At 43.3% G+C, this 19,426-nt stretch overlaps 1 protein-coding gene across 1 annotated transcript in view; it reads left to right on the forward strand.

Annotated features, from left to right (window-relative positions):
- The window catches only part of USP12 (ubiquitin specific peptidase 12), a 59,957-nt gene that overhangs the window by 23,520 nt on the left and 17,011 nt on the right, over window positions 1-19,426 (forward strand). The window contains exons 2-3 of the mRNA XM_070380494.1: window positions 8,783-8,863; window positions 18,214-18,427. Coding sequence (XP_070236595.1) covers window positions 8,783-8,863; window positions 18,214-18,427 — 295 coding nt within the window. The remainder of the gene's footprint in view (window positions 1-8,782; window positions 8,864-18,213; window positions 18,428-19,426) is intronic.

The following is a 19,426-nucleotide window of genomic DNA, read 5'->3' on the forward strand; positions in this document are numbered from 1 at the left end:
CTTCCCAAACAAAGTACAAGTGAGGTAGTTCGCTGTCTTCTGTTGGAATTTTCCGTTGTGTTGTTCCGTTTGGTTGAAACCATCACTTGAGTGACTGATGCTTCTGATAGCCTTACAAAGGGCAGCTTCACTCTCTTTGTTTGCTTTCCAGCCCCATGAGCTTGGCAGAGTAGGTGTTTTCCTGTATTAGGAGGTGCAGAGACCACACCAGCCTTGGTGACTTGTCCGGAGGTGGTGCTGAGCTTGGGCTCAGACTCTGTCCCCGATTCCCGGCCCCCACATAGGATCTCTGTAGCATTCCCAAACTCAGGCTCCCACTCCGATTTCTCCCTGCATTTGGAACATTGTGTTCTAGTTGTATTTAAAACAGGTACAATTATGTAAAGTTTAAAAATAAAATAAAATAAAATAAAAAGAAAACAAAAACAAAAAAACAGGTAAGCCTGTGTTTATTTTGAAAGGTGAGTTCTCTTGAGGTTTTTCAGCAGTGCCGCACATGACACTGGGAGTCACTCAGCCTCTCACTGTTGGGCATCTGGACCACACTTGCTCTCTGCCCTGCTGTCCTCGTCTTTCCTCAGACAGCAGTGCCTCCCGGAATTTTCCCTATGTCTTTATTTTGCACTCTTGTAGCTAGCTCAGTCAGAGCAGTGGAAGGTAGGTATTGTTTGCTTCAAGGTTTAACTCATCTTTTGGGCTTATGACACTAAACAAGCAATGCTTGGCCTTATCTGATCCTCATGGTGAGGTTTTTTTAACCCAAGAAATTATGGATTTCAGTAGTGACTTGCCCTCCAGGAAAACAATGGTGGGGGGGGATGCGTAATTAACTCTTGTCTTGGGATCCCAGTGTAACAGCCTTGACCCTTGATCATGAAGTCCTTTTCTTAAAATTGTGGTCAGATATATATAACAAAAAAAAAAAATTGCCACTTCAGTTAATCTTATGTATAGATTTCAGTAACATTAATTACATTTGCCATGTTGTGGCAGCTGTCAATGCTGTCATATTCTAGAATGTTTTCATCACCCCAGCCGGAGCTCCATGGCCACAGTAGAACTCCCCATTCCTCCCTGTCTGCAGACTTTGCTTAATCTAAAGTTAATCTACTTTCTGTCTTCTGTGAATTTGCCCAGTAGAGGTGTTCCATGTCAATGGAATCCTACACTATTTGTCCTCTTGGGTCTGGGTCCTCTTACTTCACTTAGCATAATGTTTTCAAAGTTTATGCATGTCGTGGCATGAATCAGTACTTCATTTCTTCTTATGGCTCAATGATACTCCATTGCATTAGTCCACGGTTTGTGTATCTGTTCCTCTCTTGATGGGCATTTGGGGTTCTTTCTACCTTTTGCCTTTAATGACTAATACTGCTGTGAATGTTGACCTTCCTGTTTGCAGACCTTTTGGATATATACCTAGGATTGAAATTGTTGAGCCATATGGGAATGCCATATTAAATTTTTGGAGGAACCACTACGTTTCTTCACATCCTCACCAATGCCTGTTCTGTTTCCCCCCTTGATTCTGGCCAGTTTGATGGGTGTGAAGCGGCACCCTGTGATTTCGATTTGCATTTCCCTAGTGAGTAGTGATACTGAGCATCTTTAAATGTGCTTGTTTGCCATTTGTGCATCATCTTTGGAGAAATGTCAGTTTGAGTCACTTGCCTGTTTTTTGGTTGGGTTGTTTTTTTTGTTCTTGGGTTGTAAGAGTGCTTTATTCCGGGTGTTTATCCCACTTGGTCATGGTCGGTAATCCTTTTAGTGCATTGCTGAATTCGGTTCACTAGTGCTTTGTTGAGGTTTCTGCATCTGTATTCATAAGGGATAGCGCCTGTAGTTTTTAGTGTCTTAGTCTAGCTTCAGAGTCAGGGTGATGCTGGTTTCATAAAATGAGAAAGTATTCTCCCCTCATTTTTTCCGAAGGGTTTTAAAGCCTGTGGTTTTAAGTCTTCTGACATAGTTAATGCTGAGGGTTTTTTAGCTGAACAGTGGTGGTGGAGGGCCTGACCCCAGGAACTTCCCCCTGTGTCTCCTCTGTGACGTCTTTCCATTCTGCGGGGTGTTTTGGACAGGACTCCGCGTGCTGCCAGCTGCAGTCAGTTCCTTTCTGTGTCTAACAACTATTTCGGTTTGATGATAATTTTAGTCTTTATTACAGTTAGCCCCTGGAATCTGGAGTATGAACCCTGTTGTTACAGTAACAGAATAATTCAGTCAGTCAATAATTTACATAGTTTTGATTTCACTTCAGCTTAATAATACGTTGTAGCTGGATGGTGATTTTCCTTGCAGGAGTGTGAGGGACTTCTCACATAGTCCATTTTACTGTAACACAGGATTTGGGGAAAACAGAGGGGTTCACGCTTTTGTAAGTGGGAAAACATTGGTCCCCGTTTTCTGATTGAGCGGTTTGGCAGTTAGACCTAATATATGTGTACTTGAATATTGGAACAGAAGTCTCACAAACCACTGTTTACTCTCTCGGTAGGGAGAGGCACTGTGACCTCTTCAGCGTCACGGAAAAGGGAACAGCGGTTGTGATACTCTGCTACCTACTGAGGGCTGCGACCTTTTTGGTTCTCAGATGCTTACTGAGGTTCATCTTTTCTGGAGGACTACTGCTTTGGGATGACTTTTAGGATGCCTGAGACTGAGAGTATGGAAATGGTTTTCTCATGAAAATGTTTGTTGTCTCTGGTTTAGTGTCGGGGTACAGTGTCTGGGTTAGCGTCGGGGCACGGCATACCTGGTTTAGCGTTGGGGCATGGCGTCTCTGGTTTAGCGTCGGGGTATGGCATCTTCCAGGGGAACAGTCGTGGGCTCTCAGCCTTGTCTCCCTTCTCCATCTTCTGGTTTGGGAGACAGGAGCTTGCTTCTCACATCTCACTCTGGATTCACCCCTTTCCTGCCCGCACTCATCACTTCCTCCTTGCTTTGTCCACATCCTACCTCGCCTCTTCCTGTGCCTCCCGCACTGTTCTCGGTTTGTAGGGTCACTTGCTTCTTTGATCTTCAGGAAGCCTTTCCTGCCTGTTTTGGCAGTTCTCCTTTGGCTCCCGACCTGATCTGACCCTCTTCAGTATTAAACTGGGAATGATAAATGCTGGATTTCAAGATAGGACTTGAAACACAACAGTGGGGGAAATGTGTTTTCTCATATTTGTATTAAATACAGGCTATCTAGTATAAAGAACTGTAAGCTGTCTAATGGAAAGAAGGAAGTGCCGGCCCTCGGTATCTGTGGGTTCCGCCTCCCAGGATCGAAAACATTTGTGAACAAAGTCCCAGAAAGTTCGTAAAAGCAAAACTTGAATGTGCCGTGTGCTGGCAGCTGTTCACATGGCATTTATACTGCACTAGGTGTGACATGACCTCGAGAGATGGCTCATGGGTCATATGCAAGAACCGCATTGTTTTGCATGATGGGTTTGCGCATCCTTGGGTTTTGGGATCTGTGGAGGTCCTGGAACCAGTTCCCCACAGATACAGACAGACGACTGTGTTCTTGATAAGTCCATTTCCTATATGGAGGTGTTGATCTTTTACATTTTCATCCCTTTTTATTTCTTGCTAAAATGTATAAAGTTTGCTATTTTCTTAAGCAGTGTACACTGAACATAATTAGCTTTTCCAAATACATCTTCACAGATAACCATTTTTTAATCATAGTCGAGCTTTAGATGGTAGAAGAGATTTCCTTAATTTACTGCCTTGAAAACATTCCTGGGTGTCACTTTGCTTTTGTGTAATTGTTTCTTTCTCTCAACGGCAGGATGCAGGGCGGTCAGATGTGTTTTCCATGGTTGACTGTGTAAACGTTGTCCTTCAGAAGAGCCATCTCCCGACTGGTTTTCTTTTTTCCTATTTGCAGCTGTGTCCTCAAAACATAGTATCTTTATCAGTAAACAGAAGGTATCCTTACAGTTTCTACTTCTCTCCTTTCACATGGGTTGGTGGTTAATTTTCGGTGAGACACTCAGTTTTTTAAGAATTGGACTAGGCCAGGCCAGGGTGTTGTTAGGAGAAGGCGATGGCACCCCACTCCAGTACTCTTGCCTGGAAAACCTCCATGGACATGGAGGAGCCTGGTAGGCTGCAGTCCATGGGGTCACTAGGAGTTGGACACGACTGAGCGACTTCACTTTCACTTTTCACTTTCATGCATTGGAGAAGGAAATGGCAACCCCCTCCAGTGTTCTTGCCTGGAGAATCCCAGGGGTGGGGGAGCCTGGTGGGCTGCCGTCTATGGGGTCGCACAGAGTCGGACACGACTGAAGTGACTTAGCAGCAGCAGTGTGTTGTTAAGTTGCTCAGTCGTGTCTGACTCTTCATGACTCCATGGATGGCAGCATGCCAGGCTGTCCATCACCAACTCCCGGAGCTTGCTCAAACTCAAGTCCATTGAGTCAGTGATGCCATCCAACCATCTCATCCTCTGTCATCCCCAGCATCCAGGGTCTTTTCCAGTGAGTTGGCTCTTCATATCAGGTGGCCAAAGTATTGGAGCTTTTTTTTTTTTTAAACTGTCTCCATAATTACCATTGAGTTTTTTACTTTCAATTATGATTTTCAGATTTGGAAGTTTTATTTGATTCTTTAAAAACAAATCAGCTTAGGCTTTAAATTCTGACATTTGTTCTTATAATCAGGCTTTTGCTGTTTCTTTGTATATACCAACCATTTGCTTTATGTCATGTCTGAAATATTTCTGATGTTTAGCATCTTGAGTCTTAATTCTTCTGTCTGTATTTTCACTGGTTTTTACACATGGTGCTTTGTTTTTCTGCTTTTGTGTGTATGTGTGATTTTTGACTGTGAACTCAATCTCTTGGGAGTTTTACTTGCGGGAATTCCTTGTGGGTGGATTGAATTTGTCTTCTGGAATGAGTCTGTAATTCCACTGTTTGCTAGTTGTGGGCACCATCCGCTTAGGACCTTGTTGAATTACATTTCCTGCCTGATTTTGTTTGTGTGTGTGAATCTGGGTCACAAGCTTTGATGGGGGCCAGCTTGTGGTTATGATGTTGGGAAGATACTGGTCGTCTCTCCCACCCCCAGGCCATGGACAAGTCCTGCAGGTTCTTTTGCCATCTCCTCTTGTGGTGCAGGGTTATTTCTTGTTCCGCCTTTGCTGAAGACACAGCCCTCTTGGCTCCCTTGCCGTGCTTGGGTCTCCTGCTGGTCCCCGTCTTGAGCGGGCCCTGAGCCTCAGCCCTGGTCTCCGTGCCCCGTTCGATCCGGCCATCAGTGTGGGGTGCTCGGGTTGCTGGTGTCGGCACGTGCCTCCTCATGAAATCCGTCTTTGGCATTTGCTCATCTCTCAGGTTCTCCCATCACTTGATTTTTGGTTTCTGCAGATTTCTTATTTTCTCACCAGCTCACTAAATTACTATATATATATTTTTTTTTAATTAAAAAGTTCATCCACTTTTTGGTTGTTTTCATCAGGAGGGTCATAAATATCTAATCACTTCTTCGTGATGAATTTGTAGCAATAGGTCCTGAGTCTAAAATAATCTTACGTGGTAACGGAAGAGTCAGAAAGAATGTTTTCTTCCTTCAGTGTGTTGTGTTCTCAGACAAAACAGATGACATTCCTGATCCCCATGGCTTTAGAGCAGAGATTCCTGAGAGTGCCAGCATTTCTTCCCTTTGTCCCAGTGAAGAATCATGATTTCACGCAGTGTTGTTAATTGCAGTAGGAACATATTTCTCAAATGTGGGGATGGGAGACTGTTCAGAGCCATCCCTGTTGGATGTTGACAGGTTCTAGGCTCAGTTTAAATTTTGGGCTGCTGGATGGACTATTACTTGACGTGATAGGGTTTGGCAACCTTCAACAGAATCTTAGAATCTTCAGGGGATGGTGTTTGAGAACTCTTGTAAATGTACTAAAAAAAATTGTATAGCACATTTTCAACTTGGTGGGGTTTTTTTCTTTATTATTAATTTTTTAACCAATTAATGTCTAACTACAGTGTTGAAAACACTTCTAAATTAAAAACAAAAAAAGAACCACTCATCAGCCACTGGATTGCTCTGTCTACACCCTGCCTTTGTAGTTAGCGTTTGGCTAGAGGCAGGAATGTGCTCTGGTCGTTTCTGCAAGAGAGTCTTGAATTCCTGCCATGAGACTGTCCTCCCGCACATTCACAGAATCAGCGCCGCGGTGTCATCGCGCTGCACTAAGGTATAGTTTACTGCGCTGTACCTTAACTTAACGCTCACGTCCGTAAGTTCCGTGCTCTCTGTACTTCCCATTGCAGTCTGCTGCCCTTACTCCATCTATAACCATCTATGGTGCTTGTCATGTGCTGGTTGACTTGGAGTTCCTAGAGTTTTGTGTGAATCTAGTAATGTCCTCAGAAGTGTGGATAAAAGTGATTAGACATGATAGAATGTTGAGTTAGAAGAGACTTTAGAAATTTTCTGACCTTTAGCTGTGAAAACCTAAGTTGGTGTAAGGGATTCCTTGAACACCCAACAGATGAGCTTAGAGCTGGGATTTGGAAAATTGCTGAAGAAGTCTACCCTGGATATTCATTGGAAGGACTGATGCTGAAGCTGAAGCTCCAACAATTTGGCCACCTGATGCAAAGAGCTGACTCATCGCAAAAGACCTTGATGCTGGGAAAGATTGAGGGCAGGAGGAGAAGCGGGGGACAGAGGGTGAGATGGTTGGAAGGCATCACTGATGCAATGGACATGAATTTGAGCAAGCTCTGGGAGACAGGGAAGGACAGGGAAGCCTGGCATGCTGGGTTCTTGATTCACCCTAAGGGCGAGAAATGCTTTCCTTGGGTGTGCCTGCTGGCTTTTACTGTTCCAAGTAGATGTCCTTTGACAATAGCACCTTTTCTAGCTTTTGTGTATGTGTGTATGGAAAGAGGTTATACTTGTTTGAATGACACCAGTATCAGTTTGAATTCTTAGTGATAGTTTTCAGCACACGCGAGGAAATTCCGTGACAAGACACTTGAGCTGGTGGTGTGGACAGTGGGCTGGTAGGCTCCCCACAAAGGGCTCTGGTTCAGTGGATCTTGAAGTTGCTGTCATAACTGAATTTCGTGTTATTATTAAAAAGTGCATGGAATGCCAAATTTAAATAGTATCTGTGAGCTAGGGCTTATATCAAGGTCTTATATAAAGCTAAATAGTATGTCTTAAACAAGTAAACGTCATGTATAAATACAGGTGCTGGGCGGCTGAAATGTATTCAGGCAAATGTCTTGCTTTGGTCGAGCTTGACCACCAGCCTGCCTGGTTCCTTCCGTCAGGCCTTATTTTCAGGCCTGGCATGTCAGGAAGCCAAGGAGGCGCCACCTGACAAAGGGCCGGGCTTCCAGGCTCAGGAGGCAGCAGGGGCACGCTGGGCACCGGGTGCTGTTGAGTGCGGCTGTCCCCGGGGAGGCGCCGTGTGCGTGTCGTCCTGTCCGCGGCTTCGTACACAAGGCAGCGTTCGGCTGTTTTGTGGGTAGTGTCAGTTGTATTCATCTGGTCCTGTGTTTTCTGGGGAATTTTGAAGTTAACAGCTACTCTGTCTCCAGAATCGCTCTGACTTCCCTTTCAGACTGCGTCTGGAGTGCATTTGCTGGCACGCACCGGTGCTCAGGGCCTTTGTCACCCCCGTCCCCCCAATCCCTTTTCCTTCGGTGCCCCAGATGCACAGACGTGTCGACCGTATTCCTGAGACCGTGGCACGCGGTTACTGTCTGAGCAAGGCCCTTCTTTTGTTGGGTGTCGTCTCATTCTCCGCTCTTGTCTTTAACCCCCTTCACTTCCGCGTCCTGGCCTCCTCCGGCCCCACTCAGGTGCGTGTCGTGTACGTTCTCCAGCCCCCTTGCCGTGCGCTATTGTGTATATATGTGGTGGTGGTTGTGTTGATCTTTTTTCTTTGTGTACCTAGTATTATGTATTTGAGAAATACCTGTGTGTTTGAATGAACTCTGCTTCATTTATTCTGACAGCTACGTGGTATGCTGTCATTTTATGGGCCATCTGTTCATAGATTGCGGTCAGCTGTGCTGTCATCAGTGAGATTTCAGGAAGCGTTCTTTTTTTAATGTTTTTTTTCATATTATTCATCTATTTTTGGCAGTGTTGTGTCGGTCTTTGTTGCTGCGCAGGCTTTTCCTCAGGGGCTGTCCTCTAGTTTCTCGCTGCAGTGGCTTCTCTTGCGGTGGCGCACATGCTCTAGGCGCACGGGCTTCTGTAGTGGCAGCACCCGGGCTCAGGAGTTGTGGCCCACGGGCTTAGCTGCTCCAAGGCACGTGGGATTTTCCTGGACCAGGGATTGAACCCATGTCTCCTGCGTTGGCAGGTGGATTCCTTACCACTGAACCACCAGGGAAGCCCTCAGCAAACATTCTTGTCCCCCTTTGTTCTGCATGAGAAATTTTCATGCGTACACTGCTGAAGAAGTGTTAGGTTGCTGAAGGTATGCCTGTTTAACTTCATGATGTCTCTGAAATCACGCACCTATGAGACCACAGATACAGCAGGGGCTCTCATCCATCACGTAAGAATCATGTAGGAAAAGGAGCAGGATTTAGTAGAATTCCTTGATCCAACTGTTCCTGCAAACTGTTTTTTTTTTTTTTTAAGTCATATTATTAAAAGGCTTTCTTCTTCATTGTCACCCTTTATTTTCTTTCCATAATGTTAGGTAGTTACAGGAAACAAAATCATTTTAAGGATCTCTCTGTAATGTGTATGCATCTGTGATAGTATTGGGAAAATACCCCGAATACTGAGATTTCTCCTTTTCGTCCCATAGGGCGCCAATGCCTCGGCATTAGAGAAAGAGATTGGTCCAGAACAGTTTCCAGTCAACGAGCACTATTTCGGATTAGTCAATGTAAGTATCAATGTAAGTTAATACGTAAGTAGCCTATAGAATTGTGCTTGGAAGTAGTCTTAAGGACAATGAATGCAGTTCATAATTTATTAAAGGAAAATTGTTCATTCGCATCAGCAGATTTAATGCAAGAAACTCGACTTGGAATTTCAGAATTCTCTCTAATGGGAGAGAGAGAGGCACTGCCTGAAGCCTTAAGAGTCTTGAAACAGTTTCTAATTTATCAGCCTGATTTTTTTTTTTTTTCTATTTTGTGTCAGAATTTTCTCATAACCAAAATCTCATATGGCCTAGACCAAATGATCTGATTCTTTGAGAATTATATACATGTCTAAATATAAGTGGTCTACATGTACAGATAGAAATAAATATAGTTTTGTAAATGTCTCTGTGTGTCTATAGAGTCTAAAGAACTTTCTTTAGAATTTTGAACTCTTTCCTGAATCATCAGAGAACACAGATCTTTACACGCTTGGCATGGTAGTTTATGCTATTGTACTATTCTGTTAGGTGGATCTGTGGCATTTTAAAATATATATATATATATATATATATATGTGATAATACAGGTAATGTAAAGTAAGTTTTATTAAACTTGGTTCTAGCATGTCGTTATGTACACATGGATTTCTTGTGCCATTTGAGGAGGGCAGATAAAGTGGTGGTGTGTGGTGTCACCTTGCCAGGGGACTCTTCTTTGTCTGTGCTGGACAGAGAATCAGCAGTGCCCACCCTCTTCTGTATTCCCCTCCCTGAGAAGACCACTCATCAATCCTCTGGCTCTTTTTTTCTGGAATGTGTCCTTATAGAGTAAATAAGATACTTATACTTCTATTAATATATTAATATATATATATATATATATATATACACACACACACGTATATGTATACTGACTTGCTGTTTTGGCAGAAATAGAAGCAGGAACTTTGCTGTCTTTTCCCATCATCCCTGCCCAACTTCACTTTCCCTGGTTCTCCCAGTATGAAATTAATCTTGGCCTTAATTGTCACTTATTCTTAACCAAAGTCTTCAAGAGAACCAAAGAAAGCCAAGAAGACCTTGTGTCAGTTTCCACGGAGCTGTGCCCAGCAGGCCCCCTCTGTGCTCTCCTGGTGCCTGGCAGCTTCTCTTCTGTTGCCCTGCACGGCCCCTGCGCTTGACTCCTTCCCTCCATCCCGACCCCTTCCCAGTGGTTTCCTCCCTTGCTTTGCAGAACACAGCCCGCAGTCACTTGTTAAGGAGGTATGCACAGGTATAAACTCTGAGGTCGTGTGTACCAAAGACAGGTTTGGTTATCTGTCTCTAAGTGTCAGTTGGACGTCCATCCTAGGGTATACCCATCCTTCAGAGTCTTTGGGGCTTGCTCTGGTGCTTTCTGGCTTCTCTTGATGCTGAGAGGGCACTTGCCTCTCAGCAAGTGAGAGAGCCTCTCAGTAAGAGAGCCATTCTGGCTCTTTCTCTGTTACGAACGTGCCTTCTTTTCCCCTTTAGAGGGTGTCTGGGAGTCCTGAAGGGTGTTCTCTGTCCCAATGTTCTGAAATCTCATCCTGTCTCTTGATGGGAACCCTGTTGTGCTGTTTACTGACCCATTCAGACTAATGATGTGTGTCCCTCAGGTCTAAGTCATTTCCGATACTATTATTGGGATAGTTTTCTTCCTGTTACTGTAATGTCTCTGTTTTGTCTTTTTTTTTTTTTTTTATGGTTAATTGCATATTGAAACAGACTGATTCCTTATTTTTATTTTTTATCCCATTTTTGATCATTTCCCTTAGTCTCCATTTTAGACTGTATCTTCAACTGTTTTATCCACTCTTTGCATGTTTCATTTTTTAGAGTGTTACCTTGTTTTTTTTTTTTTTAATCTTGTTTCATGGAGACAATATCTTCTGCTCCTTTTCTTACGATATTATTCAAAGATTTTGTTGTTGCCGAGGTTTTCTTGCACTCACTGGATTGTTTCTGAGACCTTTGAGTTTATTTCCACTCCCCCGCCCCCACCTCTTTTTTAGTATCTTTACTATTGGAAGGTTTCCTCAAATTTTGTTCATCTAAAAGAGTGAAATTTTCTCTAAGTTTGCTCTGTCTCTGGTCCCTTGTCATCTTCTTTAGCCTTTTGAGTTTTTACCTAATCTATTTTTTTTTTTTTTAATTTTATTTTATTTTTAAACTTTACGTAATTGTATTAGTTTTGCCAAATATCAAAATGATTCCACCACAGGTATACATGTGTTCCCCATCCTGAACCCTCCTCCTCCCCATACCATCCTCTAGGTCGCCCCAGTGCACTAGCCCCAAGCATCCAGTATCGCATCGAACCTGGACTGGCGACTCGTTTCATACATGATATTTTACATGTTTCAATGCCATTCTCCCAAATCTTCCCACCCTCTCCCTCTCCCACAGAGTCCATAAGACTGTTCTATACATCAGTGTCTCTTTTGCTGTCTCGTACACAGGGTTATTGTTACCATCTTTCTAAATTCCATATATATGCGTTAGTATACTGTATTGGTGTTTTTCCTTCTGGCTTACTTCACTCTGTATAATAGGCTCCAGTTTCATCCACCTCATTAGAACTGATTCAAATGTATTCTTTTTAATGGCTGAGTAATACTCCATTGTGTATATGTACCATAGCTTTCTTATCCATTCATCTGCTGATGGACATCTAGGTTGCTTCCATGTCCTGGCTATTATAAACAGTGCTGTGATGAACATTGGGGTACACGTGTCTCTTTCCCTTCTGGTTTCCTCAGTGTGTATGCCCAACAGTGGGATTGCTGGATCATAAGGCAGTTCTATTTCCAGTTTTTTAAGGAATCTCCACACTGTTCTCCATAGTGGCTGTACTAGTTTGCATTCCCACCAACAGTGTAAGAGGGTTCCCTTTTCTCCACACCCTCTCCAGCAAATCAACCTACCTGACTTCAGGCGCTACTACAAAGCCACAGTTATCAAGACAGTATGGTACTGGCACAAAGACAGAAATATAGATCAATGGAACAAAATAGAAAGCCCAGAGATAAATCCACACACATATGGACACCTTATCTTTGACAAAGGAGGCAAGAATATACAATGGATTAAAGACAATCTCTTTAACAAGTGGTGCTGGGAAATCTGGTCAACCACTTGTAAAAGAATGAAATTAGAACACTTTCTAACACCATACACAAAAATGAACTCAAAATGGATTAAAGATCTCAACGTAAGACCAGAAACTATAAAACTCCTAGAGGAGAACATAGGCAAAACACTCTCTGACATACATCACAGCAGGATCCTCTATGACCCACCTCCCAGAATATTGGAAATAAAAGCAAAAATAAACAAATGGGACCTGATTAACCTTAAAAGCTTCTGCACATCAAAGGAAACTATTAGCAAGGTGAAAAGACAGCCTTCAGAATGGGAGAAAATAATAGCAAATGAAGCAACTGACAAACAACTAATCTCAAAAATATACAAGCAACTCCTACAGCTCAACTCCAGGAAAATAAATGACCCAATCAAAAAATGGGCCAAAGAACTAAATAGACATTTCTCCAAAGAAGACATACAGAGGGCTAACAAACACATGAAAAGATGCTCAACATCACTCATTATCAGAGAAATGCAAATCAAAACCACTATGAGGTACCATTTCACACCAGTCAGAATGGCTGCGATCCAAAAGTCTACAAATAATAATAATCTATTCTTTTACTGTCATTTTATTTGGGGTTTCGTGGGGAAGAGAGTTAAATGAATATTTAATTTCCCTTGGTTATTGAGAAGTCTAGCCTCGACTTCTGTATAGTATCTGAAATGCTTGCACTTACATATAGAGTTGCCTAGCGATCAGAAGCCTCATTTCAGTTCTGGGGGAGCAGACCCTATTTTCTTCAGTCTCACTGCTCCTTTTCTGTGGGAACCACTCTTACCTGGTTCAGACCCCAAAGCTTATTTGTGTCTTGAACTGTCGTAAAGCTGTGCCCATTGTTAGTGTCCCGGGAGAACCTCTCTTCTTTAGAACAGTAGTGTTTTCTATATTGAAGGCTGTCTTACCTTTAGCTTGTCCTGTGTAAGCATTCCAGCCTTCTCCCTTTTGTGCCTAAGTAACTTTTTTGCAAATAACCTCCAAACAAGTAAAACAACATACTTGATACGATATGAGTCCTAAAGCTCTGTGGGGCTTCTCTAGTAGCTCCGTTGGTAAAGAATCCGCCTGCAGTGCGGGAAACCTGGGTTCTATCTCGGAGTTAGGAAGATCCCCTGGAGGAGGGCATGCAACCCACTCCAGTATTCTTGCCTGGAAAATCCCCAAAGACAGAGGGACCTGGTGGGCTGCAGTCCATGGGGTCTCAAAGAGTTGGACACGACTAAGCACAAAGCTCTGTGGTATTTTTTTTTTTCTGCTAATGTTTTTAACTCAATATGATACCAAAAACCATTGTTGATTGTGTTACCAAAAGTTTCTAAGAAGGTATCATTTTTATTACTTCGTATGCACCAGTCTAAATTCAGAAGGTGGAGTTTGTGTTTCTCCCTGAAGCTGAATAAATGAGGTTCCAGTAAAGCCAAGGAAAGCCGGAATTTCCGATCTCTGTGCCTTGTTACAGTGATGAAGAATTGAGATCCCTGAGATCCTGAGGTAACCAGGGCTCCGGCTGTGAAGGGTTGATGAGCACCTCCGAACTCTGCTCAGAGATCAGTGGTGGTGAGAGCAGGCTCAGCTGACCTGGGACAGCGACACACGCTCCTGTGATCTGTGGTCTTGGGCCACTTTACAGCTGTGTTGTGTGCCTTGAACCGTTTTCCATGAGCTCTGTTTCCAACTCTTACACTGTCATCACCCTTCTCTCTAGTTTTCTTCTCCTTTTTTATTTGGAGTTATCACACTATTTATAGAGTCCCTTAAAAACTAAGGTTGGAGCTCTGAGAAGCTGGGGAGATGGCTTAGTTAATTCAGAGGTGAACATTTGAACATTTTCCTCCTGTCCCTATGCCTGTTTGCCAAGTCGTTAGTGTTTATAAACAATACGGAATGCAGCTGCTTTAGGAACTTGGTGGTTAATCTTTCCTAATAATTGGATTCTGTTAAAATGAGGCACGTGTCTGTTTTCTTCTAATCAGTCTGTTCTAGCAAAGTGTGCATTTCCAGGTTCATTTTAATCAATCTTAAAAAAAGCGAATACTGAAAGCGAATACTGAAAAGAGTTCCTGTTAGGTCTGCCTGATTGAATCCCTTTTTGCGACTAGTAAAGTACTAGAATCACTCAAAGGCATTTGCTTTTGGGAAACTGTCTGTGCATTTGGGCAATTAGAAAAGTAGACTTTTTTTTTTTTAATGAAGAGAAGGAAAAAAACCCCATAGTTTAATTAACCTACCAGAAAATTCAGAGTGGTTACTCTTCACTTTGTTAATAACAATCTAGTTTCCATTACTTTCAGTTGTAGATATTTTTATCTTGGAGGAACATTTTCGCAAATGATAGCTTTCATGTCAGTTGACTCTTCCTGATAACTCTGATGTCTATCCCTGTGATTTGCATAATACATATAGTGGGGGTTTCCTATTGAGTTAACCCTTGTGGGTACGTTAGTATTTCTGATGTTGCAGGATGTCAGGAGAAATATGGGTGTGCCTGGTGGGCTACAGGGGAGTGCAGAAACCATCTCGAGAGGCGGAGGAGCCTTTGGGTGCTTTCTCTTGCTGTAAAATCCCTCTTTTACATGTCGGCTGTTTGTGCAGTTAGCTGAATTCTTTGAAAACAAATGGTTTTAATCTGATCAGCCAACTTGCCTTTTCCCCTTTATATCTTGTAGCCAATAAATACTTAGTCTAGTGAAGTTGAGTGAAGAGTCATTTAGACTGCTAGTGTCTTTTTCCTACGTTTTGTGCAGTTGCTCCGTTTTTAGCAGCCTTTCGAGAATCATTTTAACTTTCTAATACATAAGCCCCCAAACACAAGTCGGTTGGGATTAATGAATCTTTTTGTGAGGCTGAACCATCTTATAAAAGGCTTTCTCTAACCTAAACTGATAGTAGTCATTAGTTGGAACTCTGAATGCAGGGAACAAGTGTCACCATGGAGGAAAGAGAAATAAAAATGAAACTTACCATTTGCAGGTTACAGGGTTGAGCAGGCTGATGTCTCTTGGTTCTGTTTTCTTTTGTGTTGATTTCATTCTCCATTAGTTTCTTCCCACCTGATGTCCTTAGGCTGCTCAAAGCCTATGTTATCAGAGATCGCAGACTGTTCATATCAAACCTGACCAAAGAACTCGGGCCAGACTGGATCAAGTGCCTGACCCTGTGGCAGCATCTGCAGAAGGGCTTGTGACTGACCCCCTTACAGAATTTGCATAGAGAAGTCAGTTCCTGTGAGGAGGCCTGGGGCTGGGCAGCAGGTGAAGGGGGGAGGAGCAGGTGAGTAGGGGGGAGTATGTGGGGGGGGCAGGTCAGAAAGGGGGTCAGGATGGGGGTCAGGTGAGGGGGAGGAACAATGTCCCTGAGAATCTGGATTAGGTACCCTTGGCTGCAGGGAGCAGGTGGTTGGGGACGTGCCTGAACAGAAATTGTGGGGAGAAGAGGGTCTTCCCTTAGAAGGGGATGTTCATGGGACAGGCATCGTCACCAACCAGCGTGGGTGACAGTGGAGCAGTTAGCCATTTAAAACATTCTGTTGACATTATGTTGACATAATAGTGGTTAAAACCAGTAGTTTCCAAATGGAATATGTAAGATGATTCATTGGCGGGTGGGGGCAAAAGTATGAGCACTGCTAATGTTCATTTTTACCTAAAAATGAAAGATAGATTAAGCTTTGCTGATTCTTAATAAATGGACAATGCTGGTACCCGTACTCTGTCCACACGTGTGATGGCTCTGTATCACTTCAAGTTGCACAGTGCTGCAGGCTGATGATACCACCCCTCTGGTTTATTTGTGCTGCTGCCATCTATCATGATTTAAGTGTAGACCTGGGGATTATAGGATTTAATCTGTTTCAGCTAAGCTAATTTTCCAAAAGGGACAGATGACTCAAAAAGGTTGTTTCAAAAATAACCATGTAGTGATGAGGTATGCCAAACCACACTAAGTTCTTCATGCAGATCATTGAGTTACTTCTTCACAAGATTGTAGAGGTTGGTGCTGTTATAAACGTCATTTACAGATGAGGAAACCGATAAATAGAGTGGCTTGGTAACTTCCCTAGGAAGGCGTTGATAGTAAAAACCCATCCTGTGCTTTGAAGTCATTCTTTAAGTAATTCTGCCATCAATTTGATAGACATTTAGGTTTATTTCTGTTTATTTTTGATTTTAGGAATTTATTTTTTCTTCCTGTTTTAATTTAATTTTTTAAAAATATGGATACAGGGACTTTCCTGGTGGTCCAGCGGCTAAGATTCTGAGCTCCCAATGCAGAGGGCCCAGGTTCGATCCCTGGTTGGGGAATTAGATCTCACATGCTGCACCTAAAAGTCTGCATGCTGTAACTAAAGATCCTGTGTTCCTCAGTTGAGACCCAGGGCAGCCAAATAAATCTTTTCTTAAAAATATGGGTGCAAAAGAAACTTCTTATAACCATGTACATGCACAGCAGTCTCACTTTCATTGCTCTCTCCTCTTTTCCTTCTCTCTATAAATAATCATTTATATTAGCTTTTGATTTAGCCTTCCTAATTTTAAAATATCAGCGGACGTGTGCATGTGTTTGTGGACATAGTTGAAGGTTGCATTCTTCAGCACTCCTCTGCAGGTAGCCTGTTAGAGTTTCGCGTGCAGGACCTTACCCTGGGACAGTGCTCTGAGAACTGTCCTCGGTCCTTGTGTACTCCTTGGATCCTCCCTGAGTGACTTCCAGGTGTTTTATTAGCCTGCTTTTCACGTCATTGTCTATTCACGGGAACGAAGAAGGAAGGCAGAAAATATTTGTCAAGCTCTGTGTTCTTCTGTTTGTAAAGTAAGACTGTTTCCTCCCTTGTCATTAAATAGAAGGAAACTCGTGCCTCCCTGGCGTCTAGTGGTTAAGACTTTGTGTCTCCAATGCAAGGGTGCAGGTTTGATCCCTAGTCGGGGAACTAAGATCCCACGTGCCTTGGGGCAAGGCCAAAAAAAAAAAAGAAGGAAATTGAAGCTGAGTGAGTCATGGTCGCCTGCTCCAGGCCACACGGCCAGTGAGAGGTGGCGCAGACATTCAGGATTCAACTCCAGAGCGAGTCCACGTCCTCCTGATGGATTGAGCACAAAATGCCAGTGACCTGGCATTTCAGCATGTCAGTGGTTAGGCTGTCACACTGTTGATTCTTTCATCTAATACTTCAGAGTATCCTGTTTTTTTCTTATTTTCTGTTTTTATTTTTTGGATGGCCCTGAAGAACTTGATAGTAAACTTCACTATTATGTTTTTATAAAAGAATTTTTGAGAGTTATATTTTTAAATGTACAGTATAGAAAATAGTTCTTATACAACCGATACTATCAAAACAGTGAGAATTGGAAAAGAAAAAAATTCTCCAGAATCCTGCTGCTGCTGCTGCTAAGTCGCTTCAGTCGTGTCCGACTCTGTGCGACCCCAGAGACGGAAGGCCACCAGGCTCCCCTATCCCTGGGATTCTCCAGGCAAGAACACTGGAGTGCGTTGCCATTTCCTTCTCCACTCCAGAATCCTAAACCTTATCTAATTTCACTATTTAAACTGTAGTTCTTTAACTCAGTGGTCATAAAGGCCAAATTTATCGCATGTATCTTTCTTCCATTTTAACCTGAAACTGATGTCAAGAGCATCCATTTAATGTTAAAATCTCTAATTTGCAGTCAGGACAATTATTTTTACCCTCAGTTCAGTTCAGTCGCTCAGTCGTGTCCAACTCTTTGTGACCCCATGGACTGCAGCATGCCAGGCCTCCCTGTCCATCGCCAACTCCCAGAGTTCACTCAAACTCACGTCCATTGAGCCGGTGATGCCATCCAGCCATCTCATCCTCTGTCGTCCCCTTCTCCGGCTGCCTTCAATCTTTCCCAGCATCAGGGTCTTTTCAAATGAGTCTTCGCATCAGGTGGCCAAAGTATTGGAGCTTCAGCCTCAGCATCAGTTCTTCCAATGCATATTCAGGACTGATCTCCTTTAGGATGGACTGGGTGGATCTCCTTGCAGTCCAGGCACTCTCAGGCATCTTCTCCAACACCACAGTTCTACCCTCGGGTACCTTTTGATTTATGAGGATCATAAATATTCGCTATCTTGCTCTTGCTCTTCTCTCAACAACTCTAGGCTTGGAAATTCTTTCTCTGGAAATTGTTTTACCCCCAATTTTAACCAAAAAATAATTTTTTTTCTTCTTTTTCTATCCTAGTTTGGGAATACCTGCTACTGCAATTCAGTTCTTCAGGCACTTTACTTCTGTCGTCCATTTCGGGAAAAAGTTCTCGCGTATAAGAGTCAGCCCCGGAAGAAGGAGAGCCTTCTCACGTGCTTAGCAGACCTCTTCCACAGCATCGCCACCCAGAAGAAGAAGGTTGGAGTCATACCTCCTAAGAAGTTCATAACAAGATTGCGGAAAGAAAATGGTAAATAACTCTTCTGCTTCTCAACCTGCTGCTGAGGTAATAGGACGGTCGGGTGCAGCAAGCGTTGGCTGGGCGTCCTCACGCCTGATGGTGCAGCGGCTTCTGAGAAGCCAAAGGCGGTGTTCCTGCCTGGAAGGCAGCGCCAGCCGGCTCAGTGAGGACACAGTCACTTGGGTTCCTGTGAGGTGTGGCTGCCGTCTGAAGTGTGCTGTACAGAGATTAAATTCTGTATGCCCGGATATGAGAAATCGTCATTTCTCTTTTTTTGCCTACTTGGCTCTTTGATCAAGGAAAGTTGTTGGGGGCCACTTCCCCGGTGGTCCAGTGGCTAAGACTCCAGGCTCCCAGTGCGGGCCGGGGTGGGTGGGTTGGGGGTGGCTGGGTTTGATCCCTGATCAGGGAACTAGATCCTGCATGCTACAGCTAAGACCTGGTGCACCCAAATATTGAAAAAAGAAAAGTTGTGGGGTCTTCTGCAGTTTTTTTGTTGATTTTTTTTTCCAATTACTGTTCATTTGTTTTTTTTTTGGTAATGCTTTTTATGCATATTAACTCATTTGATCCTTACAATAACCTGATGAAAGGCCATTATATTTCCCCCACTTTAGCCATGAAAAAAAAACAAAACAAAAACTGATGCTAAAAGACATACCCCAGGCAAAGGAAAGCGCCAACACAATAAATGAAACTTTCTGGCTTAGATAATATGGTTTTAACTCCACCCCCTACCCCACCCCACCCTTTTAAAAATAGTTACTGGCTACACCCCCACTTCCCTTTTCTCTCTTCAAATAGTTTTCATTTGATTTCCCTAGCAAGCTCATCATTAGTCACTACTTCCTCAGTTGCCTTAATGTCACTGGCACTCAGGGATGTTACGGTGACCTGTCAGGCCCGTGTCCTCCCTGACGTCTGAGCCCAGCGTCTGTCCAGGGTGGTGAACCGCCTCGGGAAGCTCGGATGGACTTGAGAAACGTGTGGAATTCTTTTGCTTATTTG

This window comes from Bos mutus, chromosome 12, assembly GCF_027580195.1.
Source record: "Bos mutus isolate GX-2022 chromosome 12, NWIPB_WYAK_1.1, whole genome shotgun sequence".
NCBI classification, from domain to species: domain Eukaryota; kingdom Metazoa; phylum Chordata; class Mammalia; order Artiodactyla; family Bovidae; genus Bos; species Bos mutus.